The sequence below is a fragment of the Salmo salar genome, chromosome 06, assembly GCF_965601325.2.
Source record: "Salmo salar chromosome 06, fSalSal1, whole genome shotgun sequence".
Classification (NCBI taxonomy): Eukaryota; Metazoa; Chordata; class Actinopteri; order Salmoniformes; family Salmonidae; genus Salmo; species Salmo salar.
Window position 1 is genome coordinate 39,506,483 of NC_138296.1, and position 26,671 is coordinate 39,533,153.

General features: G+C 41.3%; 3 protein-coding genes across 6 annotated transcripts in view; 2 read left to right on the forward strand and 1 right to left on the reverse strand.

The window, feature by feature from the left end:
* Window positions 1-7,588, reverse strand: part of LOC106607178 (protein TANC2) — a 149,290-nt gene extending 141,702 nt beyond the window's left edge. For 2 of the 4 annotated variants that reach the window (XM_045720468.2, XM_082976563.1), the window contains exon 1: window positions 7,200-7,588. The gene's annotated coding sequence lies outside the window, so the exon portion shown is untranslated. Of the gene's footprint in view, window positions 1-7,171 lie in introns of all 4 variants that reach the window. The other 2 variants (XM_082976564.1, XM_082976565.1) reach the window with 2 other exon arrangements.
* A 9,065-nt stretch (window positions 7,589-16,653) lies between these two features.
* Window positions 16,654-17,659, forward strand: LOC106607226 (gamma-crystallin M3-like). Its single transcript, XM_014203972.3, has 3 exons — window positions 16,654-16,761; window positions 16,948-17,187; window positions 17,339-17,659. The coding sequence occupies exons 1-3, from the start codon at window positions 16,735-16,737 to the stop codon at window positions 17,612-17,614; spliced, it is 543 nt and encodes a 180-aa protein (XP_014059447.2). The 5' UTR covers window positions 16,654-16,734; the 3' UTR covers window positions 17,615-17,659.
* Window positions 17,660-22,018: 4,359 nt separating this feature from the next.
* LOC106607111 (gamma-crystallin M3-like) lies at window positions 22,019-23,022 on the forward strand. Its single transcript, XM_014203714.2, has 3 exons — window positions 22,019-22,126; window positions 22,313-22,552; window positions 22,702-23,022. The coding sequence occupies exons 1-3, from the start codon at window positions 22,100-22,102 to the stop codon at window positions 22,975-22,977; spliced, it is 543 nt and encodes a 180-aa protein (XP_014059189.1). The 5' UTR covers window positions 22,019-22,099; the 3' UTR covers window positions 22,978-23,022.
* Window positions 23,023-26,671: the final 3,649 nt, after the last annotated feature.

The following is a 26,671-nucleotide window of genomic DNA, read 5'->3' on the forward strand; positions in this document are numbered from 1 at the left end:
ATCTGATCGGATCAGAAGGTCCTGGTGGCACGCTCCATTGGAAACGACATGTACTGGGACTTCAGTGGAGTCCTGGAAGTCTGAGCTAGAGACTGAATAAACCTGGGGGTGAGGTTGCCAGAAAGGATCTGTAAGATACTCCTCTTCAGTCTACCTGCAGTGCTAGGTACAACATATGCTAGATGATACTACAGTTTATTTTGTTCTAATCCTGAGCTTGAGAGTCGGCTTCATTTTAACATGTAAAAAAGACAAAAGGAGAACAATTATGGCTTTGTTAATGAGGAGACTTGGATGAAATTGGTCTCAAAAAGTAGAATATAAGCAAATGGATCATTTGTGAAACTGAAAGATGTGAATGTTTGAGCTGGGTGAGCTGATGTAAATTAGGCTAATTCCATGATGGAGCCGGAAGTCTTGTCACCTCAACATGGTAGAATCACACTGGCCTCCTGAATATGAGCGGTGACAAGGGCCGCTTCCTGGAGTGACTGCGGTCATCCCTCAATGATAACATTTATGAGAATTTACAAATCCATTCCATTAGGCAAACACTGCGGTCCAGTGAAAATGGCTGCATTCACAGCTGTTTTTCCCCTCTGAAAGCAGGTGACACATTGCTTGCTGTAGTGTAGACAGTATTGTTCAGTGGTCCATTTAAATTAAACTGCTGTGGGACAGAAAAAGAAATACATCCCTCTATTTATTTAACACTTGCTAAAAACAAGTTGTACTGCACCAGAGACTTGGTTGTCTGACGCTAGCTGAATTATTTTCCCCATCGTTCAGCTGAGCTCTTATGGTTCAAGTCAACACTTCTTCAAATCAAGTTCTTTTGATATTGCTTACTGAGGAAGGAGAGGATACAATAGAACCACTTATATGTCAACATGCAAGGTAACTCAGCATTCTCTTGATGTTCACAACATGACCCCCAAGTAAAATGTTGACAACTTTTACTTCACATTCCTAAAGAAAATAATGTACTTTTTACTCCATACATTTTCCCTGACACCCAAAAGTACTAGTTACATTTTGAATACTTAGCAGGACAGGAAAATGGTCCAATTCACGCACTTATCAAGATAACGTCCCTGGTCATCTCTACTACTGAGAAATATCACCTTGACTGTGTGGCAACATAAAAATATTTGGCGATTGAAACAAGAAACCGAGTTTGGTTGACTAGGGCCAGTTCTTATCATATTATTATAAGCTAGGGGTATTGGTCTGTGCTTTAGTAACCTCAAATAATCCAAACATTCTCTCTCACTCAGGATTCGATATCAGGAAATAATACGGTATTGTAACCAAAAGTCTTGTCTGTTGGTATCTTGGAACCAGATCGACGTTGGCCCACATAAAAGAAACAGCAAACGGAAGACACACACACACACACACACACACACACACACACACACACACACACACACCCACACAGCATACACAAAGCATTACTGACCCTGATGTGTGGTCTCAACAGGAACTTTTAGCCTCCTCGTTAGTCTCCTTGATATTATTAGCACTAGTTAAGTGGCACTGACAATGAAATCTTGCCCACAGGAATGCATGCTGCATAGACCTAGACCAGAGAGAAAAAAGTGCCAGACGCCAAAAACCTCCCCCCTCCTACTCTGTCTATGGGGCCAGCTGAATTGTGTCCTGTAGGAAGTAAAGTTGGGCATGGAGATAAGAGCCAGGCGACAGCAGAGAGAGAGCCCACCTGTAAGAGGTTGTGGGTAATTGAGAGTCATGGGGTGAGGCTTTCTCACAAGTTGGACTGGATTCAACAACAAAAAAACAGTCACTTACAACAACTTTGCTGCTTTTTGAACTTGAAGGACCTCTTTAGGTTATGTTGATGGTTACAGTCGGTTACAATCCCTTTATTGTGATTCCACACAAACATTTTTAAGAAGAGACGTCAATCGTCTTTCCATAGTTTGGATGCATAGGCACCCAATTCTGTAATAACATTCTGTAATAAATGACATAAATGGGAAAACATCTGAGAAAGACTGTCCTATAACAGTATTCAGCCAAACATATTGAAAGCCCATTTCGGAAGAGTAGGACAAGCCAAACCTGCTGCTCGAACATACAGTCCGTCATACTGCGTTGAGCACAGCAATATGCCATCTCCAAATGTGACTCAAGAGGAAAATCTACTTGCATGTCAGATTCTCAACCATTTTATCGCTGCAGCAAACACCAAAAGGTGAAACAGCTGTGACCATTGATAATCTCATCCCAATCAAAGCAAAGGGAGAAAGGTGTGCATGTGTGTGCGCGTGCATGTGTGAGTCTGACAAACAGGCAGCCAGTAAGATAAACCTGAGGTGGGAGGCTTGGGAGCAAAGGGATGAATTGAGATGGTGTTAATGAATGCAGCTTCACTTCATGGCATGGCATGGCCTTTAATGACCCTGCAGTAAAGGCATGGCAGCAGCTCAGGTTTTCCTCTAAGTATTGGAGGTGTGGCAGTTATGGGGATTTACTACATGCGAGAGTCACAGCAGCTCATCAGGCACGCAGCACAGACTTCAATTTACATATCTGACTGCAGACAGACAACACTGTGACTGTGTTTAATAATCAAGGTTCCCCTAAACGAAGAGTAGCAGCCGTGACAATTCCATAACATTGCCCCCCTTTATAATGTTGTGCAAAGAAGCCATTTATCAATCAAATACTCTACTAGGCTAAATGATTGGGCTGCATTGGAGGTATTAAAAACATCTAAATCAATCTTACATTGTTTCATAACATTCTACTGGAAAATGGCTTCAGACATTTTTAAAAGGAAGCATTAAATTGCTTGTAACACCTGGCACAACTGTCTTAGTTGTGTTGACTTGACTTTCCCATCATAGCGGTATATCTTGGTAGCAGCCAGGAGTTAGTGGTAGCAGGAGAGGTGCTTCCTGAGACTGCATTCTCTTCAGACTTTTAAGTAAACCCCATTTAACCTCAGTCAGAAGAGCTTATTAGAGCAATAAGCTTAGAAAAAATAACAAAAATGTTGTATATTCAACATAAGTATACTACAAGTAGGAGGGCCTCCAGAGTGGTGCAGTTGTCTAAGGCTGTGCCACTAGAGATCCTGGTTAGAGTCCAGGCTCTGTCGCAGCCAGTCGCGACCGGGAAACCCAGAGGGCGGCGCACAATTGGCCCAGCGTCGTCTGGGTTAGGGGAGGGTTTGGCCGGCAGGGATGTCCTTGTCCCATCGCGCACAAGCGACTCCTGTGGCGGGCTGGGCGCAGTGCATGCTGACACGGTCGCCAGGTGCACGGCGTTTCCTTCGACACATTGGTGCGGTTGGCTTTTGGGTTAACTGGGCATTGTGTCAAGAAGCATTGTGCTTGGCTGGGTTGTGTTTCGGAGGACGCACGGCTCTCGACCTTCGCCTCTCCCGAGTCCGTACGAGAGTTGCAGCGATGAGACAAGACTAACTACCAATTGGATACCACAAAATTGAGGAGAAAACGGGTAAAAAAAAAATATATATATATAAAATAAAGAAATAAAGTAAACAAGTAGGCCTATGGCATCAAGACTAGCAACTTTGAGAAATTACACTGCCCAGGACAGCTGGAAGTAGGCTACTTGCCAGTCACATTTATTCTAGGTCAGATCTAATTGGCTTCCCTCAGCAGCCTGTACATCTTTTCACTCATTGCATGTTAAAAGGTAGAATTAATAAAAGTACCGTAATTTCCGGACTATAAGCCGCAACTTTTTTCCCCCACACTTTGAACCTCGCGGCTTAAACAATGATGCGGCTAATATATGGATTTTTCCCGCTTTTTTTTTTTTAACACATTCTGTGACGTGCTCAGTTTTTTGGCGGCATGAAGCTTTCATTAGACCAATGAAATTGCCGAACGGGTTAAGGTCAAAACAACTTTTTTGTTTACTGTTTAGATTAAATTGAGCGCGCTCAAACTTCCCATCATTCTGATTACGGTAGTCATTTTGTCACCCTGATTCCTGGGGGCACAACAAAGTATTTGCGGCCACTCGAAATCAGTGTAAATCGTGCATTTAAGGTGGCGCTCCGTGTTCAGTGGGAGGCTTGGATGACAAGTGGGGAGAAATCCTTCACTAAAACGGGCCGCATGCGAAGAGCAACTTATGGTCAAGTCTGCCAGTGGGTCCTGACAGCGTGGAGCATTGTCAAAAGATCCACTATCATCAACAGGTTTCGAAAGGCTGGACTGCTGCGTGTTGAAGAGGGCTCAGCGGGGGATTTGCCTCCGGATGAAAGTGACGAGAGCGACAATGAAAACGATCCAATATCGGATGAAGCAATTCTGAGGCTATTCAACTCTGAGTGGGTTCAGTGGTTTCAGTGCACAGGAGAAGGAAGATAGTGACCAATGACTTTCTTGGTAGGCTACTGTTTACTGCAAATTTTTTATTTTTTGTTACAAGCCGTGTTTCGATAAAGACGATTTATTTTTGTTAAAAACCATGTTTCGTTAAAGACGATTTATTTTTGTTACAAGCCGTGTTTCGTTAAAGCCTATTTATTTTTGTTACAAGCCGTGTTTCGTTAAAGCCTGTGTAAAGTTAATTTGTTTCAATGTACCGGTAGGCACCTGCGGCTTATAGACATGTGCGGCTTATTTATGTTCAAAAGAATATACATTTTCTTAATTCAGTGGGTGCGGTTTATATTCAGGTGCGCTTAATAGTCCGGAAATTACGGTAAATCAATGTCATAAAACCTTTCACTTGGTCTAGTGGGGTCCCAGTTCACTGTAGTTTTGCTAAGGCCCTTCCATACTCATTCATCATCAAGATCCAAGCAGCCACTCCAGCCGGTAAATCAATTGGCTGAACTTAATTATGATTTTGTTATTTCCTCAACAGACACCCCAATCTGGGACAATTTCATCATTGCTGATGTCTGCTGTGACAGCTGGGGCTATTTCTGTGAAGTACCTTGCTAAAGCCCCCAACCCTAGACCCCGCTGCACATCATTTCCCTAATCACTTTTCCACAGCTGCCCTCCGGCACGTAAATGAAAGTTACAAAGAAATTGCTACGTGTCACTCATAAAAAAAAATCTCACCCTGGAGGCACTGGCCAAGTGTGATTATTTAATCTGGGTTGTGTTTTAGTTAAAATGGCCTAGCCAGTAGGCTGTCAGAGTATTTGATTCATGACCCAACAATGTTTATAAGTAGGAGAAAGGGGGCTTAATATGTTTAGAGGGATGGTTCACCCAAAATACAAGCTCCACTCATCTTATTGATTTTAAGCTAGCTCATTTTATGGCGTCACCATGAGGCAATTTGACCATGCTGTTTGAAGACTGCTGTTTGGAAACGGGATTAGCAGAATAAGTAAACAAGCCCAAATATTGGGTCCCTTTGTCAGTGTCCATGGACTACTCTACTGTAGGTAGCCTATCCATAACGGTCACTTCAAGAAAGATAAGTGATTGAGGAAAGGTTTTGGGAATAAGGAGGTCGCAAAGAGGTGTTTGAGTGAATAATTGGTCACTGAATGTCAAAGAATGACTGACTGTACAGTAGCCTACTGAAGCATTCTCAGCTGCTAGGTCTATTCACACGGTCAAGCCATCAAGCATGTGTGCAGGTGAATTCACTGTTGAGCCCACAATCCACCTGTCAATCATTTGAACCACTCTGTCACCTGCAAGCATAGACATTAAAACCAGTAGATAGTAATAGCGCTGACATCATCCGTGTATTGCTATGCAAAACTCCCGATGACGCATGAAGCCAGAAGTCTTTGAATTTGAAGTGCGCCATACTGCTGAATTGGTCTGAATGGCAACAACAACAAAAAACGCTAAGGATCATGGTGAAAGTGGTAGTAACTAGCAAAGGATCATGGTCGATGTAGTCGATTTCATCCTGCCTGAGAGAGTCAACCCTACACTGCTGGGTGCACATGCAAAGAGCGTGCATGAGGGTGTGAGCCTCCCTTAGGCCTGCCAGTCCGTAATAGTTCTGTGTCAACACGTGGTCCTGTGTGACGACAAATGTAGTCAGAATGGATCAATATTTAATATCTCGATTTGTAGCGAAATATAAAAGATTTCACAATGGGGTTCAAACTAATTTTAGAACCCTAAACGGCAGTCCAATTTTTATTTATTTTTTAAGGCCGTTCTGGCGATCATAGGCTTTCTAAATTACCATAACTGTTTAATGGACAAAATCAACATGCGCGCGATAGCGCGGACACACATGAGGTCTGGTCAGCATGTTAGATTAATCGTTTTCAAGTGCAACGTTATTAAGGAAGGTTTTGGGAAACAGCTCAGAGATTTAACTATGCTCCTACGAAGGTTCTAACGACAAATTTAGCCTTAAAGGGCCATTTCTAAATTGTTCAACTTCATAATCTCCAGCACCACCCCAACATCAAGAAAACATAGAAACACGCCATTTGACATATAGTGATGTTGGTCTGGTGCTAGAGATGAAGAATATGAGATATATATATATATATATATATATATATATTTTACATTTCTCTTTAAGATGCTTTTCAGAAACCAGACCCAGTTCTGTCACCACTGGAAATGTAAGAAACACATAACCCATCATGGCACTAATGCATTTACAACCCCCATGCATTTTAAGTAAACTGGTGCTAGGACATTGAATGCACATTAATGGAGCATTTATACATTTGGTTTACAAAGTAATTCAGCAAATGTCATGGTGTAATTCACCAAGGGTATAATGACTCTTAATAACTTTACACAGCTTCTCTATTTAACTAACGTTAGCCAGAGGGGTAGCTGTCATTCTAACTTCAAAGATGTCCAGTAAACCAGTTTGAGGCGTATGGCGATGGAATATTCGTCAATAAGAAAAATACACAAAAGGGGTTTCTTTGTGTAACTGAATGGCCACATTGTTCACTGTGTGGCTTTAGGTTGTCCAGCTAAATATAACTACAGTAAAAAACATGTTCGAAAAGAACATGGTTGTCAAATAGCGAATGGTAACTATGTCAGTTTGCTAGCTACCTGCAATACAATAGATGCTTGGGACTCTTTGATGCGGATATATAGCAAGCGCTAGCACAGCAGACACCGAACGCTAAAGAACATCACATTATTTGGCTAGGACTAACGTCATTCAGCCAACTCATTCGAATTTCGCGTTTCAAATGTAACATTACCTTGTAATTGTCATTCGCTGTCACGTACCTTGATTTTTTTTCACCCCCTCCACTGTCAAATAAGCCGAGGCAAGAACGTCCGACTGACCATTACACCCGTGTCAGTTCGTAGGTAAACGTCAGTGCAATGGCTAGCTAACGTTTCAGCAAGATTTCCAGTAAGCAGCTGGACCACAACACAGCCTTCGCGAGCGTGCGTAAAGATTCGACGTGTTCGATCGTTCCGTCCTTCTCCCACTGAGGTACCTCCTACTCCAGGTTTTGAGGAAGGAACAAATCCCGGAATTGCGCTCAATTTGCCTCCAATAATAACCACCCAGTGAAGAAGAAATAACTATTTCATTACGCGACTGCATAAGAAGAACCAAACATTGCTACGAAGATGTTTGTGTGTGTTGAAAACGCTCTCATACAGTAGCATGAGGCGCGAGGGGCTGCTGAATTATTCATGAGGGGGCGGGTGCTCTGATCCTGCGTTCAGATACAAGTAGGAAGGTGGTATTTAGAAGGGTGCAATTGCAGCCCACAGTGTGGGGGCGTTCCTGCATGTGGGCATTCCCAATCTGCAGGAACTCCTCTCTATACTTTTATTGGTCCATTTTTAAGTTAGGACAGGCGGGAGGCAGGGGCGCTCCAATATAGTAGGTGGCGTTAATGCACAACGTTGGATACCAGCTGCGGATAAACCCCACAGAAGAAGGGGCGGAGTTGCACACAGAAGAAGGGGCGCAGTTGCACACTATTGGTATTTACCACATACTGACTGGGAAAAATCACTTGAACGCCCCTTCAACTCTATCATCCCTGAGCTCTGACTTCTCCCACATGCTGACCTCTCACGTAACCTACTAAGAAAATTAGGATACCTCGATAACATAATTTTCGGCAGTTAAATGCAACAACAAAATATTATTTATAAAAAACAATCTATTAATATGGTTTTTGAACACTATAATTTGTTTACAAGCATGATAGTTGTACTTTTAGTTTATGCTTGACACAGCTTGTTGGCCATTAGCCAATCGGCATTACTCAATGAGTTCAAAGCATGTGCACGCATCCAACTAGTACTTACAACTTCACAACTGGTCATTTCCACCTTCCCACTTGGTTATGAATGCAGCATTGTCAAAGTAACCTACTGTAAAATACACGGTCATGGCAATCAAATGTACATTATTTACGGAATAACTCTGTAGTAACAGCATTGTAGGTACATAGAACCTGCTATGTAATTGCAATAGAGTTTATTTACACAAGTGGAGGGAGGTCTGGTGGGTTACGTAGCCAGTGTCTCCAATCTCGGAATGGGTCATGCTGGCTTCGTCTGACACACACACTGCTGCAATCTCAGAGCTTTGTTTGGTCTAGGAAAGCTAACTCTTCATAAATACAGGCATTCTTCTGACTTCTGGTCCATCCTTGCTTTGACTTGTCATGGAGTTTTCTCATAGTGTAGATGATGATATCTGTCTGAGATCCACATGCCTTGCTTAGTCCTGCTTTAGATGTGTGTAATCTCTGTGAATCTTTGTGTGGGAAATACTATAATACTCACATATTGCAATACCCACATACTGTAGAGATGGAACGCTACAATGTACAATCTAACAAATTAACATCCTCTCACCCATCAAATTAAACTTTATTTGTCACATGCGCCGAGTACAACAGGTGTAGATCTTACCGTGAAATGCTTACTATGCCAGTCACAAGTTGGAACATTAAGCTAACTATTTCCTAACTATTTACTTTTTCTTTTGATTCAACTACCTCTTACCTATTATATATTACCAGAATGAATGTGATAAGATAATGAGGGTAGAGAAATTATCCTTGCCCTGCTGCCAAGTGTAGCCTACAGATCTAAAAGACAGAAATCAAATTATTTTAATTTTGGAAAGAATGAAAACATCTGGATCAGTCCTAGGGGCTGATCAAACAACAACGGTTTCTGAAGGCCTCCACCCAGAGGTAAGGTGAAGAGAGACATGCAGATGAGGCTGGGATGCATTTCTGTGCTATCTTCTCATCATAATGCAAATGTATGAGTCCCTTATCACAAACCAGAGATAGGAATGCCATTTCTCTTGGTCTCTGGACTATGTTTAAGAGATGCCAATCGTTCATGGGTACGAAATACATCTGGGGTTGGACATTAATTATCCTAACAATGGCCTATTCCCTCTCAGTGGACTCAAACAAAAGATAGTTCTGTTCTAGAATGCATTTATTCTATTTTTGTAAGTCGCTCTGGATAAGAGCGTCTGCTAAATGACTTAAATGTAAATGTAAATGTCCTCCAAGGACCACACACATGCCATGCTGTCCCAAAAAATAGACACTATAGCTTACTGAGGCCATTTTTGCAAACCCACTGAACCAGTTCTTCAGCACACAAATGAACCCTTGACAATACCGTGGCCTACAGTCTTACTCTTTATGTAAATCAAGTGAATCATGTGACAACATGTCTGGTATCCACACACATCCTTCCATCTGTGATTTACATGCGTACACAGACTAACAAAGAAAGACACATTCCTTTTGAAATGCAATGTGTTGAGTCAAAAGACTGTGCCGGGCCAAAGTAATGGACAAAGTAAGAAAAAAGCCTAACGCAAAATAGATTAGATTCCCAGTTGTTCAGTGTCAATGCTTAATTGAATAAAACAGTGGTGATTGATAAGTCGGGTTTGCTGGCTGAGGCTTTGAACTGGCCTGAGAGAATGGATGGGATTTTAATGCTTTACCACAGTGTTTCCAAATGATTTCTTGCTTAAGACTGATGACCAGTTCCTCTTTGTGAAAGTCCCAAACCAGCTCTTAGCACCTTCAAATTGTGTTTATGATTACCAAGCTGTGCTGTTTGTTAGCTGCCTACACTAATATATCTTAACATTTCTATACACCCAAAACATTGTATTGAATGTGTCAAATTCTGTTTATTACGATGTCAATGCATCATTTGCATCTCTGCTCTATAACCTGGAGTATAGCCAAGTACAGAGAGAGATTATAGAAAAGTGGAACGCATTAAATGTGATTGTAATGTGATAATGGAGCCAGGCAGGCAGATAATTACAATAAATAAATAAAAATACCCATAACATGGTAGTTAGTGACTTAAATAGAGAGAACAGGGAATAAACTGTGCTTACTTACATTTTATTTGTTGGGTATGTTAAACATTGTGCATTTCCCTGTAGATTTCAATAGATTGTTCTCCATTTTACTGTTTAAGGTCCACAATTCAACCTATCTTGATTTGAAATTGATACTAGAATTTCCCGGAGTCCAACTCCGCTCAACAGACAATGGCTGCCAGCATGCAGTAGGCAGCCGTTCCATCAACGTCAGTCGGTTGACATTGACTTACTGTTTTAAGTTGCTTCTCTTAATAAAAGTAATACCTGAGAAGGTCACGAGCCCCGTATATCTAGTTAAGGGAGCCCTAACAAAATGTCACTTCCCATCTGCGTGGGATGAAAAGGCAAACTCTGATGAAAAATTGAATGGGCTGTTTAAGGAATCTTCGACCCATCCTCCCACATCAATACAACCTGAGGCCAAATTGAATTACATGTAAGTCTCCTCACACATACACACAACACAACACACACACACACACAGTAGGCCTCTCCATTCCTCTGAGACACATCTGCAACACACAAAATGATGAATTTGTTTACGTTTGTTGGTTCTTTTGATCACAGGATAGATTACACATGCTCCAGACCCCAAGTCCCATTACACACACGTTATTAAGGTCTATGGTTTTTTTCAGCATTTCCATTTTTAGCGCCATTAGGTCCCACAGGTGGGTATCGGGGACTACTGCAATAATCTAAATTTGATTTCCTTTCTGCAAGGCTGCACGTTTCATCCCCTTCTCCGAGTCAGATCTCCCTGGGTGTCTGACTATCTATTAATCTAGCCCGCCCAGTTCATTTACTTTGCCCTGGCCTCTGGAGAGGAAACCCTTCCAGCCCTCCCTGGATGGATTCAACAAAGCAACATGGCAAAGCAGGTTGCTGCTGTTTACTTCCTGTCCCCTGTTGAACCTCTCCTGAGTCCATGATTAAACAGTACAGTAGCCTTAGTAACAGACTCAAAATATAAACAAACCTTAAGACTCACTCAAGCACAGTTTGATTCATTATTTGTCGATGATTTGTCATGTGTCTAACATCATCTGTCATGTTCCTATGTCCGATTTAAGGGCTATGAAAATAAATCTTAAAACAATTATGTAAACATTCCCATAAACTATTGATCTAATGCCAATATCTAGTTAGGGGATGTAAGGCATGTCTATCAGATGAGTAGAGGAACAAGAGGTCTCCTAGCTTCTAGGAGCTAGTTAGTAAATGGTTATGATTACTTTTGCTCACTGTATTGAGGCTGTGTGCCCTTAATCAGGAAAATTCAATCAGTTCAATTCAATCAGGTTGACTCTCATGACAACATTACCCTTCATGTTGAACTGAGTGGGTTATACAACATGTTGCAGCATTAGCCACAAGATAGCAGAAGGAAGGGTGAATATTTTGGGGAGTTTAGGATGTTGCTTATCCTGTTGGCATTCTCTTTCTTCCTTGGAAGAACCAACCTCAGGGGTGGTTGAGATGACATTGGTGGAGCCCCCCTTTGTGGGTGCTGGAGTAGAAGGCTTATTTTGAGCTCCAGGCAGCATCCTTCCTATTGGTCCATGCCAGCTAAGCACCATCAGAGACGGAGCACATGCCAATTGATCCTGCTAATCATTTTATCCCACTCTGGTATATCTGTTTTGGAGGAATCTGGGCCAGCCATCAGTGTCACATCAAAAGTTGTGATTGAAATGGGTATAACTGCTAAATTATCTCTCTTCAGCAGGCACTGTCTTGTTATTTTTTTAAATCTTGTCATTAAATTCATCTTCATTGGTATGGTATGCACTATGTAGCCTGTGTAGGCTGTTGTGAAGGTCATTGTGAATGGAGTTATTGACTATATGATCTATTTATTTACTACGGTTTTCATCATGACAACCTTGTGTCATTTCAGTGTGAATTGAGAGGAGGCTAGATTTCTCCCCAAATCATCCAATAAGGCATGCAAAAATGGTTTCATTTGAAGAGTGTCAGGTCAGGTCATACTGCACACTGGTCCATAAAGTCTCTCACAGTCACTTTGTGTCTTCTCAACTTGATCAGTGGAACTTTAGTTGCTGTCTTGCTACTGTGACACAAGAATAAAGAGGGGCAAGGTGTCTTCTCTCTGAATGGTATGGAATAGTGACGATGTGTGTGCTCATTGTGTGTGTGATTCTGTTTGTTGGAGAGGTGATCATCACCACCAACTGTTAAAAAAACATGTCATTCTCCGCATGGCAACGGGGCAGCATAGCAACTAGTTGCTAGGGACTGGGCGAGCCCCCCCTGGCAAGCGAACCGGTAAAAGGAGGAATTCCCCTGGACAGTGGGCTATCTCATGCCATTACCTTGTTGCCATGGTGACCAGCATGTGGAGGTTGATGGTACAGACGACGAGGACCATTAGATTCAGTGGAAGAGGGTCCTGGAGGGGGGCAGGATGTGGGCGTCTGTCTCATTGAAGGGCAAGATGCCAACACACACAAGTGAGGGTCAACACATATAAGTGAGGTTGTGGTAATTGTGACACCCTTTCAGGGTACCACCCAGTCTCCATTGGTACGGCTGACTTCACACTGATAACAATTATTGTGCAAATGTCAGGACAGCAGCCAGGTGGATTTGGGATTATTTTTGGATCAACACAGAATAGTGAATTATCTACAGGGCTGTACTTTCTGAATGCTTGGTGTTTTCCCTCTACACACACAGTTGTGTCTGTGTATATGCATCTATTAGACAGGTTCAAACCACTGATTGTTTGGTGGTACAGTACATTTACTATTGAAGTCTTGTTTAAGTTTTTACTACAAGTGGTAGGAAGGTAGGAGGACAATTGTCATCCCTATATCAGGACAGGAGGAGAGAAGTGGTGACCCTTTGCTGGCCTCCACTGGCCGAAAACCTCTCCACCAAATTCAACCAATTGTATGTGAGTCAGTCAGGTACATGAAAAGGCTCTTGTAAAAGCCTATCTGGACATCAAGCTCCACATCCAAACATGGGGTTCTGTTTGAGAGGGAAAATCATGTATGGAGCTATTGTTTGATTGTGCATTGTGTAGAGAGATCATAAAAATAAAGAAAACAAAAAAGAAACAACGATTACCTTACTGGGGAAGAATGTTGCTTTTGGCCGGTGAGCAAATAATTGATTTAGTAGTGAACCAACTGCCTCTTCAGAGGAAGAGGAAGGACTGCATGAGGCCTCTATCAGCACAGTAGAGTGATGACCTGACCTGGCATAGCAAAACAATAGGTGCCAAATTTAGCTCCACACCACACCTCCAAATATCTACAGTATCTACATACTGGATCTCTAACTGGATCGGTGCCTAGCACCGGGTCAATCCTGGCGGGTGTTTTTACATAAGAACCTTGACAGCTGGTAACCCAGACTCTGCGGTACAATGCAACACGCCTGGTACTCCAAAGTATCTTGGGAATGTGCGATGTTAAAAATAGTTGGTACTTGATGCAAAACAGAACATTTCCACCCTATAAAAAGCCCCCACAGAGAATATGTGAAAGATGCAGGCAATATCCCTTCTAGCATGTCTTTCTCTGTCATCACAATGTGTGTGTGGGATATCTAAGAAGGGAGTGGTTAATAGAGAGATGGATTAGTAGAGAGGTGTGTGTGTGTGTGCGTGTGTGCGTGCGTGCGTGCGTGCGTGTATGATTGCTTTACCTAAATGAGCCCAGATTGTTTAACGAAAATCAGGGGAAAATAGTATGTTTTCATAACCTCAATATAGTAAAAATGATCTTAATATCGACTTTTGGGGCCAGAGAATAAAATGGTGTGTGAATGAACTACTTTACTGTAAAATCTATAAAGTATTATAACAGTCTATAAAGTATTTTTGCGACTGCAATGCTGAAAATGTCCGTATTGACTGACCTTCATTGTCACGTCCTGACCAGCAGAGGGAGTAGTTGTTTAGTATTTGGTCAGGACATGGCATGTTTCTGTGTTAGTCTGTGTGACTCCCCATCAGGAACAGCTGGATATCGTTGTTCCTGATTGGGAGTCATATATTAGGTGTGTGTTTTTCTCTTGGGGTTGTGGGTTGTTTATTTTGCACTGCTGTAAGTATCGATATAGCATGTAGAACTGTCGGTTTGTCCTTTGGGGGGGCACAAGGGTAGTTTGGCTGGGTGTGGATGGAGCCCCAGGCCAGCTCCCCGTACCCTTTTTGGGCAGAGACATACTGGACAGGTCCCGTGCTTTGGGGTGATGGGTGCTGTGGTGAGGCCGGGTATTTTCAGGCCGGTACGCGCAGTACCAGCGCCCTGCATGTGCCAGGGGAAAGTGGGCATCCAGTCAGTAGGGGTGATGCCAGTCCTGCGCTCGAGACCGCCAGTGCGCCTCTACGGTCCAGTGTTTCCCGCTACACACACTAGTCTTGAGGTGCGTGTCTCCAGGCTGGCACGTCCAGTACCAGCCCCAAGCATCAGGCTTCTAGTGCGTCAGCCCAGCCTCGCCAGTCTGGAGCCGCCAGAGCCGCCCGCCAGTCTGGAGCCGCCAGGGCCGCCCGCCAGTCTGGAGCCGCCAGGGCCGCCCGCCAGTCTGGAGCGGCCAGGGCCGCCCGCCAGCCGGGTGCAGCCAGGGTCGCCCGCCAGTCCTCCGACGCAGCCAGGGGCACCACCTAAGTGGGCGACGCTGAGGGTGGAGCGGGGTCCACGTCCCACACCTGAGCCGCCTCAGGGGGGGGGGGGGGTACTGTCACGTCCTGACCAGCAGAGGGAGTAGTTGTTTAGTATTTGGTCAGGACGTGGCAGAAGTTGTGTGTTGTATGTAGTTTCTAGTTGTTCTGTTTCTGTGTGACTCCCGATCAGGAGCAGCTGGATATCGTTGTTCCTGATTGGGAGTCATATATATTAGGTGTGTGTTTTTCTCTTGGGGTTGTGGGTTGTTTATTTTGCACTGCTGTAAGTATCTATATAGCCTGTAGAACTGTCGGTTGTCCTTGGTTATTTTCTTGTTTTTTCTGTGTTCTCATTATTTAATAAATTGATGTTGAGCACGCAATCCGCTGCACCTTGGTCTTCTCTACAGTACGACAACCGTTACATTCATGTCTTAAAGTAATGATGGACTGTCGTCTCTCTTTGCTTATTTGAGCTGTTCTTGCCAAAATATGGACTTGGTCTTTTACCAAATAGGGAGGTCTTATTATTCTACAATGTTGAAAATAGTCAAAATAAAGAATAATCCTTGAATGAGTAGGTGTTCTAAAACTTTTGACCGGTAGTATAACATGACTGACACCATCCATTCGATAGCTGCTGTTAAGGGGGCAACCATTATGATCATTCAAACATTTCTATTTCCCAATAGTTGTTTTCATTTTTACCAGAAAGTGGTGGGATATCTAAGACGGGAGTGGTTAATAGAGAGATGGAGTAGTAGAGAGGTGTGTGTGTGTGTGTGTGTGTGCTTGCGTGTATGATTGCTTTGCCTAAATGAGCCCATATTGTAGATCAGGGGAAAATATTATGTATTCATAACCTCAATATTGTAAAAACTATCTTAATATGGACTTTTGGGGTCATAGAGAAAAATGGTGTGTGAATTAACTATACTGTAAAATCTATAAAGTATTATAACAGTCTATAAAGTATTATGAACTGTTAACTATTTACATAACCTTTTATAAACCCTTTATAAAGGCTTCTTTAAATAAGTGTTAACTCTTTTCTTTTTAGTTTTTGTAACTCAAGAGAAATTAACAAATTGATGTATATGAAATATGTTTTAAATACAATTGAAAGTTCTGTAACAATTTCTGTAGTATCGTGTTATGAACCATAAATGTTAGTTAAGTAACAACTCACTTTTGATGGCGTATTCACTGGTTAGGAATGTCGGTCTAAGTGAAGTCCACTGAGGTTTAAGAACGGTTAAATCAGCACACTGAACAAAAGATGAGTAATAATACATAGTTGAACCTAAAAGGTTAACCCCATATTTTCACTCTATTCAATATGTGTGATTTCTGCTAAATGTCTTAAATCAAATGAGTTTACAATATAACATTGAGCCATGTAGCGCCAATATTTTATAAAATGTATCTTTCAAATAAGATTGCAAAACATAGGAAAGTATTGTGCAATGTACTGTATGGAGAACATTCAATTTCAAGGCTGTTACTAGCTGTTGTAAACTCTCAAAAGGCTTTATGTTACTTTGTTTGAGAAACAGACAATTGAGAAACAGTCTTTCTAAAGACACTGAGGGATCCAGTCACTGGAAATGTGGACGTAACCTCAGTGGCCTCTGTAGGCTTCTATAGCATGTTGCTGGGTCAGGGGTTTGAACAATGGAGCTAGGAATTCTTTAGGCTTGGTCAGGTATAAAAGAAAGGGTTAAACCAGGTAGGAATCAGTTCAAGAGCAGCAACCAGCAGCACAGTGAGCAAAGATGTCCACCAGCATGAACATGGGCAGGGTAAGTTTAAAACCAAAATATATACTTTAATATTCAAAGATTGTTATGCAAAAGACCTCACGTGCTCTAGCACCCCCAACTACAACATTAAAGTTGAAGTGTGACTGAATAGCATTGCACATTTCTCAAAAATGTTTTTTTCATAAAACATTTCAATTCATAGAAATTATCCTTTTTTATTTTCAGGTCGTCTTCTACGAGGACAGGAACTTCCAGGGTCGTTCCTATGAGTGCAGCAGCGACTGCGCTGACATGTCCTCCTACCTGAGCAGGTGCCACTCCTGTAGGGTTCAGAGTGGCTGCTTCATGGTCTACGACCGCAACAACTACATGGGAAACCAGTACTTCATGAGGAGGGGAGAGTACTCTGACTTCCAGAGTATGATGGGAATGACTGATATCAGGTCCTGCCGCACTATCCCCATGGTAGGCCATATGATATTTAGTCTGCTATTAACAGCCCCACAAGTAGCTTTGTGAAGTCCATAATCAGACAAATCATATTGGCTCTGTGAGCTTTTCAACAGTCTGATGTATTCACTAATTCAGTCAGCATATTCTTATTTCCTCCTAACAGCACAGAGGATCCTACAGAATGAGGCTCTACGAGAGAGATAACTTCGGAGGTCAGATGCACGAGATGATGGACGACTGTGACTCCATCATGGACCGTTACCGCATGTCCGACTGCCAGTCCTGCAACGTGATGGATGGCCACTGGCTGATGTACGAGCAGCCCCACTTCAGAGGCAGAATGATGTACATGAGGCCCGGAGAGTACAGGAACTTCAGGGATATGGGCATGAGTGGCATGAGGTTCATGAGCATGAGGCGTATCACTGATATGTGCTAGATATGTTATGTTGACCAAATAAAAGTGATTGGTAATCCATAACAATTGAGTGTTCTACATCATTTCAATATTTGGTGTTTTGTGTTTACATATGTAGGTATGATATAATATAGGCCAATTATAAACACTACCGGTCAAAAGTTTTAGAACACCTACTCATTCAAGGGTTCTTCTTTATTTTTTACTATTTTCTACATAGTAGAATAATAGTGAAGACATCAAAACTTTGAAATAACACATATGGAAACATGTATTAACCAAAAAAGTGTTGAACAAATCAAAATGTATTTTATATTTGAGATTCTTCAAACAGCCACCCTTTGCCTTGATGACAGCTTTGCACGCTCTTGGCATTCTCTCAACCAGCTTCACCTGGAATGCTTTTCCAACAGTCTTGAAGGAGTTCCCACATATGCTGAGCACTTGTTGGCTGCTTTTCCTTCACTCTGCGGTCCTTCTCATCCCAAACCATCTCAATTTGGTTGAGGTCAGGGGATTGTGGAGGCCAGGTCATCTGATGCAGCACTCCATCACTCTCCTTCTTGGTAAATAGCTTTTACACAGCCTGGAGGTGTGTTGAGTCATTGTCCTGTTGAAAACAAATGATAGTCCCACTAAGCCCAAACCAGATGGGATAGCATATCTCTGCAGAATGCTGTGGTAGCCATGCTGGTTAAGTGTGCCTCGAATTCTAAATAAATGACAGACAGTGTCATCAGCAAAGCACCCCCACACCATAACACCTCCTCCTCCATGCTTTACGGTGAGAAATACACATGAGCATCTGTTCACCCACACCGCTTCTCACAAAGCTCGTGTCTCTTGGCCCAAGCAAGTCTCTTCTTATTATTGGTGTCCTTTAGTAGTGATTTCTTTGCAGCAATTCGACCATGAAGGCCTGATTCACACAGTCTCCTCTGAACAGTTGATGTTGAGATGTGTATGTTACTTGAACTCTGTGAAGCATTTATTTGGGCCACAATTTCTGAGGCTGCTAACTCTAATGACGAGGTAACTGCAGCAGAGGAAACTCTGGGTCTTCCCATCCTGTGGTGGTCCTCATGAGAGCCAGTTTTATCATAGTGCTTGATTGTTTTAGCGACCGCACTTGAAGAAACGTTCAAAGTTCTTGAAATGTTCCATATTGACTGACCTTCATGTCTTAAAGTAATGATGGACTGTCGTTTCTCTTTGCTTATTTGAGCTGTTCTTGCCAAAATATGGACTTGGACTTTTACCAAAATAGGGATATGGTCTGTATACCCACCCTACCTGGTCACAACACAACTGATTGGCTTAGCTTTTCAGAAGGTTCACCTGTTCATTGAAATGCATTCCAGGTGACTACCTCATAAAGCTGGTTGAGAGAATGCCAAGAGCATGCAAAGCTGTCATCAAGGCAAAGGGTGGCTATTTGAAGAATCTCAAACATAAAATATATTTTGATAGTTTAACACTTTTTTGGTTACTACATATGTGTTATTTCATAGTTTTGATGTCTTCACTATTATTCTACAATTTTGAAAATAGTAAAATAAAGAAAAACCCTTGAATGAGTAGGCGTTCTAAAACTTTTGACCGGTAGTATAATATAATTGACACCTTCCAGTCGATAACTGATGTTAAGGGGTCATTCATCGTCATCATTCAGACACGTCTATTTCCCAATAGTTCTTTTCATTTTTACCAGAAAGATATGCCTAACATTTAACTTCTACCCTATACCAGGGTATCCCAAACTCAGTCCTGGGACCCACCTGGGTGCACGTTTTGGTTTTTGCATTACGTATTTACTGTCAAAAAGCATTGACATGAATGTCCTTTAGATGATAAAGAGGGATTTTGATGTTAACACTAAAGCATTAGTCAACTTGTAGAGCTAACAAACGTAGCTAATCATACACATTATGCTACTCCACAAACACTACTCTAATTCAATAGCCAACATCGAGCCAGTGTACAATAAACGCTAATACATATTGATACAATTTATGAAAGCTTTTCTCTCTACATCATTATACAACTCCAATTACAAAGGTGCCACGGTAATTTCCGATAAACAAGGTAAGAAGTGTATGGTAATTGAATAAAAAAGTAAAGCCAATCATCAGTGAAAAATACAGTCAAATCAAGACAAAGTAAATAAATGTAAATGAAGCAACAAAAGACTAATATAGAGTTCAGTTTGATAAATTACCCTACAGCCATATTAATGGTCCTGTGTGGTTCAGTTGGAAATAGTGTGACGCTAGGTTTGTTTCCCTCAGGGATTACATATACTGAAGTGTATGCACTCACTGTAGTGTACATCACTTTGGATAAAAGAGTCTGCTAAATGGCATTTTATGATTAATATTAAAATATGTAACATTAGCCATATTGGTGTGATTTCTATGACGCTCATGTTGTAAGTCAGAGAACGATAATTGTTCATGGAAAACATCCCCGTGTAACGGCGGTCGAAGGGAGTAGACCAAGGCGCAGCGGGTTGAGTGCTCATTTTTTAACTTTATTGAACACGAAAACAAAACAAGAAACGAACGACAGCTGAACAGTTCCGTCAGGTACAAAACACTAGACTGAAAACAACCACCCACAAACACAAGCTGAAAAACCTCTACAAAATAGGACCTCCAATCAGAGGCAACAAGAAACAGCTGCCTCCAATTGAAGGTCAAACAAAAACCCTAAACATAGAAATAGAAAAACTAGACACGGACATACTAACATAGAACATATACCAAAACCCCCGAAACACATAAAACAAACACCCCCTGCCACGCCCTGACCAAACTACAATAACAAACAACCTCTTTTACTGGTCAGGACGTGACACCCCCCTCTGTATGTTTTCAACATAATCCTTATGACAGCCTTTGTTAGTGGTTGCACTATGTTACATATTTTAGATTTTCTTTTTGCATTTCATGAAGACTTCCAAAAGCTCTCATTGGCAATTTAATTGTTTTTTTGTGTTCACATACAAAACACAAGGACGTGCTCCATTCGTTGAAATCACCACTGTGCAACTGATTGTGGGTCCAAAGCAGCAATATGCTGATGTTTAATAGCCTTGCCTCAATGGAAAATGGTGTACTTCTTCTCAGTCCAAGTAAACAAAAAGCCTTAAATAAATTTAGCTCAAAATAGAGCTTATTTCAATCCAAAAAAACTTGGTGTTAGGTAGATAAACTAAAAATGGGCGGATGACCTCATAGTCAACAGATATAATAGTTGGTACTTGATGCAAAGCAGAACACCCTATAAAAAGCCCCCACAGAGAATATGTGAAAGATGCAGGCAATGGCAGATATCCCTTCTAGCATGTCTTTCTCTGTCATCACACTGTGTCTGTGGGATATCTAAGAAGGGAGTGGTTAATAGAGAAATGGATTAGTGGAGAGGTGTGTGTGTGTGTGTGTGTGTGTGTGTGTGTGTGTGTGTGTGTGTGTGTGTGTGTGTGTGATCGCTTTGCCTAAATAAACCCAGACTGTTTCATCACATTGTTTGCTGTAGATCAGGGGAATATATTATAGTTTCATAACTTCAATATTGTAAAAACTATCCTAATATGGACTTTTGGGGGCAGAGAATAAAAAAGGTGGACTAAGATTTGTCACTCACGTTAAATGTGAGTGAATTAACTACTTTACTATAAAGTCTATAAAGTATTATCAACTGTTATTAACTATTTACATACCCTTATATAAACCCTTTATAAAGGCTTCTTTAAATAAGTGTTAACTCTTTTCTTTTTAGTTTTTGTAACTCAAGAGAAATTAACAAATTGATGGATTATTAATGTATTTGAAATATTTTTTAAATACAACTGAAAGTTCTGTAACAATTTCTGTAGTATCGTGTTATGAACCATAAATGTTAGTTAAGTAACAACTCACTTTTGATGGTGTATTCACTGGTTAGGAATGTCGGTCTAAGTGAAGTCCACTGAGGATTAAGAACGGTTAAATCAGCACACTGAACAAAAGATGAGTAATAATACATAGTTGAACCTAAAAGGTTAACCCCAGATTTTCACTCTATTCAATATGTGTGATTTCTGCTAAATGTCTTAAATCAAATGAGTTTACAATATAACATTGACCCATGTATCGCCAATATTTTATAAAATGTATCTTTCAAATAAGATTGCAAAACATAGGAAAGTATTGTGCAATGTACTGTATGGAGAACATTCAATTTCAAGGCTGTTACTAGCTGTTGTAAACTCTCAAAAGGCTTTATGTTACTTTGTTTGAGAAACAGACAATTGAGAAACAGTCTTTCTAGAGACACTGAGGGATCCAGTCACTGGAAATGTGGACGTAACCTCAGTGGCCTCTGTAGGCTTCTATAGCATGTTGCTGGGTCAGGGGTTTGAACAATGGAGCTAGGAATTCTTTAGGCTTGGTCAGGTATAAAAGAAAGGGTTAAACCAGGTAGGAATCAGTTCAAGAGCAGCAACCAGCAGCACAGTGAGCAAAGATGTCCACCAGCATGAACATGGGCAGGGTAAGTTTAAAACCGAAATATATACTTTAATATTCAAAGATTGTTATGCAAAAGACCTCACGTGCTCTAGCACCCCCAACTACAACATTAAAGTTGAAGTGTGACTGAATAGCATTGCACATTTCTCAAAAATGTTTTTTTCATAAAACATTTAAATTCATAGAAATTATCCTTTTTTATTTTCAGGTCGTCTTCTACGAGGACAGGAACTTCCAGGGTCGTTCCTATGAGTGCAGCAGCGACTGCGCTGACATGTCCTCCTACCTGAGCAGGTGCCACTCCTGTAGGGTTCAGAGTGGCTGCTTCATGGTCTACGACCGCAACAACTACATGGGAAACCAGTACTTCATGAGGAGGGGAGAGTACTCTGACTTCCAGAGTATGATGGGAATGACTGATATCAGGTCCTGCCGCACGATCCCCATGGTAGGCCATATGATATTTAGTCAGCTATTAACAGCCCCACAAGTAGCTTTGTGAAGTCCATAATCACACAAATCATATTGGCTCTGTGAGCTTTTCAAGTCTGATGTATTCACTAATTCAGTCAACATATTCTTATTTCCTCCTAACAGCACAGAGGATCCTACAGAATGAGGATCTACGAGAGAGATAACTTCGGAGGTCAGATGCACGAGATGATGGACGACTGTGACTCCATCATGGACCGTTACCGCATGTCCGACTGCCAGTCCTGCAACGTGATGGATGGCCACTGGCTGATGTACGAGCAGCCCCACTTCAGAGGCAGAATGATGTACATGAGGCCCGGAGAGTACAGGAACTTCAGGGATATGGGCATGAGTGGCATGAGGTTCATGAGCATGAGGCGTATCACTGATATGTGCTAGATATGTTATGTTGACCAAATAAAAGTGATTGGTAATCCATAACAATTGAGTGTTCTACATCATTTCAATATTTGGTGTTTTGTGTTTACATATGTAGGTATGATATAATATAGGCCAATTATAAACACTACCGGTCAAAAGTTTTAGAACACCTACTCATTCAAGGGTTCTTCTTTATTTTTTACTATTTTCTACATAGTAGAATAATAGTGAAGACATCAAAACTTTGAAATAACACATATGGAAACATGTATTAACCAAAAAAGTGTTAAACAAATCAAAATATATTTTATATTTGCGATTCTTCAAACAGCCACTCTTTGCCTTGATGACAGCTTTGCACGCTCTTGGCATTCTCTCAACCAGCTTCACCTGGAATGCTTTTCCAACAGTCTTGATGGAGTTCCCACCTATGATGAGCACTTGTTGGCTGCTTTTCCTTCACTCTGTAGTCCGACTCATCCCAAACCATCTCAATTTGGTTGAGGTCGGGGGATTGTGGAGGCCAGGTCATCTGATGCAGCTGTCATGACGTTGCCCTCTTTGAGTACAGCGAGGACAGTTGACCCCCTCCCTCTCTACCATCCTCCTACTTCTGCACCATCTCCCTCTGCACCAGGCCTTTTCTATGCACCATTCCCCTACCTACCTCCCCCTACCCAGGCTGCTGTGGTGAGAGGGGTCGTAGAATTCCAAAGGAGAATGTCCTGCCTCATGACCTCAGTATAAAGAGACAGAGTGTTTTCATGGAGAGAACAAAGGATTCTTCCACCTCACAGAATTGGAGAACCGAACGACATTTATGTTCTGGAGAAGGTATAAAAGATCGGTGAAGAATTCAGCTACGAACTGTTCCGCTTGGTACAATTTTGTGAAACCCATTAGAGACAATATGACCATATTACCAAACTAAGGTTTATATACTAGCCTCAGCGATGAGACTTACATCTAATGGTTGTATAAAATGTATGAATAAGGATAAAGCTATTTGGAATATGTTGAGATGCTATGTACTTATGTTAATGTGAGAGAATTGTTTGTCTGTTCAAAGCTTAACTAAGTCATCGGCACGCCCCCAGGGACACAGACATGACAAGGCGTCATGTGACAGCCTTTTCTACGTTCAGTATATAAGCCCCACCCAGAATTTCTTTCTTCAGACCAGCTTACCTCAGAAGAGAGAGCCAAGGTTTGACCATGCATTCCTCTACCGAACTTTAACCATACCACGCGGTTAAACTTTTAGACTATCGATACCGACAGAATAATAACAAGTCTTTGATATTAATTGCTAGTCTGCAGCTAGAAATTCGGTGTCATTGAACACGAAGACCGACGAAACAACTATTCTATAACAACATTAATGAATGTCGCTTTGAAAGATCCATTCTAACCGAGAGAGAGAGAGAGGGAACTCTCCAACAGGACGAACCTTTCCAACAAAGATCACGACTACACACTGAGCGTAAATATATATATTGATTGCAATTGTTTCCGAATGAGTGAGCCTTCATGTGCAAAGGATTAGCATATCAATTGTTAATATTTATCAACTCTGTAGGGTCTTCTCAGCTGAGCCCCCACTACTCTTTTGTTTAACAAGCCGCCATGCCGGTTTAGCCCACTAGGGCACATTCCTCCACCATTTCTTTGTAACGATACCTACTGTTTTGTATGCTTTCTGTGAATTACTTAGTTTAGTAAATAAATGATTTTAAGACAATTGATGTATGGATGACTTAGTGAAGACTGGGTTCGTGCAGATAACAACAATTTACGACGTTTGGAATGAGACTGACGCGGGGTAATAATACATCATTAATCAGAAGATAATCGGTCAGATATTATGATATCTGAAAAGTTATATTAGGAAAATGATAACTTTGTAATCTGAATAATTTCCTTGGTGCCCCGACCTCCTAGTTAATTACAGTTACACGATTAATCAGTGAATCGCGTAATAATAATTACAGAGAGTTATTTGATAAACATGTCTTCAAGTTAATGATGCCATAGACACAACACAGCACTCCATCACTCTCCTTCTTGGTAAAATAGCCTTTACACAGCCTGGAGGTGTGTTGAGTCATTGTCCTGTTGAAAAACAAATGATAGTCCCACTAAGCCCAAACCAGATGGGATGGCATATCTCTGCAGAATGCTGTGGTAGCCATGCTGGTTAAGTGTGCCTCAAATTCTAAATAAATGACAGACAGTGTCATCAGCAAAGCACCCCCACACCATAACACCTCCTCCTCCATGCTTTACGGTGAGAAATACACATGATCATCTGTTCACCCACACCGCTTCTCACAAAGCTCGTGTTTCTTGGCCCAAGCAAGTCTCTTCTTATTATTGGTGTCCTTTAGTAGTGATTTCTTTGCAGCAATTCAACCATGAAGGCCTGATTCACACAGTCTCTTCTGAACAGTTGATGTTGAGATGTGTATGTTACTTGAACTCTGTGAAGCATTTATTTGGGCTACAATTTCTGAGGCTGCTAACTCTAATGAAGAGGTAACTGCAGCAGAGGAAACTCTGGGTCTTCCCATCCTGTGGCGGTCCTCATGAGAGCCAGTTTCATCATAGCGCTTGATTGTTTTAGCGACCGCACTTGAAGAAACGTTCAAAGTTCTTGAAATGTTCCGCATTGACTGACCTTCATGTCTTAAAGTGATGATGGACTGTCGTTTTTCTTTGATTATTTGAGCTGCTCTTGCCAAAATATGGACTTGGACTTTTACCAAATAGGGATATCTTCTGTATACCCACCCTACCTGGTCACAACACAACTGATTGGCATAACTTTTAAGAAGGTACACCTGTTAATTGAAATGCATTCCAGGTGACTACCTCATAAAGCTGGTTGAGAGAATGCCAAGAGCATGCAAAGCTGTTATCAAGGCAAAGGGTGGCTATTTGAAGAATCTCAAACATAAAATATATTTTGATTGTTTAACACTTTTTTGGTTATTACATATGTGTTATTTCATAGTTTTGATGTCTTCACTATTATTCTACAATTTTGAAAATAGTAAAATAAAGAAAAACCCTTGAATGAGTAGGCGTTCTAAATCTTTTGACCGGTAGTATAATATAATTGACACCTTCCAGTCGATAACTGATGTTAAGGGGTCATTCATCATCATTCAGACACGTCTATTTCCCAATAGTTCTTTTCATTTTTACCAGAAAGATATGCCTAACATTTAACTTCTACCCTATACCAGGGTATCCCAAACTCAGTCCTGGGACCCACCTGGGTGCACGTTTTGGTTTTTGCATTACGTATTTACTGTCAAAAAGCATTGACATGAATGTCCTTTAGATGATAAAGAGGGATTTTGATGTTAACACTAAAGCATTAGTCAACTTGTAGAGCTAACAAACGTAGCTAATCATACACATTATGCTACTCCACAAACACTACTCTAATTCAATAGCCAACATCGAGCCAGTGTACAATAAACGCTAATACATATTGATACAATTTACAAAAGCTTTTCTCTCTACATCATTATAAAACTCCATTTACAAAGGTGCCACGGTAATTTCCGATAAACAAGGTAAGAATGTGTATGGTAATTGCATAAGAAAGTAAAGCCAATCATCAGTGAAAAATACAGTCAAATCAAGACAAAGTAAATAAATGTAAATGAAGCAACAAAAGACTAATATAGAGAGTTCAGTTTGA

Bases quoted from the DNA above. Each gene is read 5' to 3' on its own strand.
- LOC106607226 (XM_014203972.3), top strand. From the start codon at position 16,735: ATGTCCACCAGCATGAACATGGGCAGG. The intron at 16,762-16,947 runs GTAAGTTTAAAA...TTTTATTTTCAG, and splicing joins CCAGCATGAACATGGGCAGG to GTCGTCTTCTACGAGGACAG. The intron at 17,188-17,338 runs GTAGGCCATATG...TCCTCCTAACAG, and splicing joins CCTGCCGCACTATCCCCATG to CACAGAGGATCCTACAGAAT.
- LOC106607111 (XM_014203714.2), top strand. From the start codon at position 22,100: ATGTCCACCAGCATGAACATGGGCAGG. The intron at 22,127-22,312 runs GTAAGTTTAAAA...TTTTATTTTCAG, and splicing joins CCAGCATGAACATGGGCAGG to GTCGTCTTCTACGAGGACAG. The intron at 22,553-22,701 runs GTAGGCCATATG...TCCTCCTAACAG, and splicing joins CCTGCCGCACGATCCCCATG to CACAGAGGATCCTACAGAAT.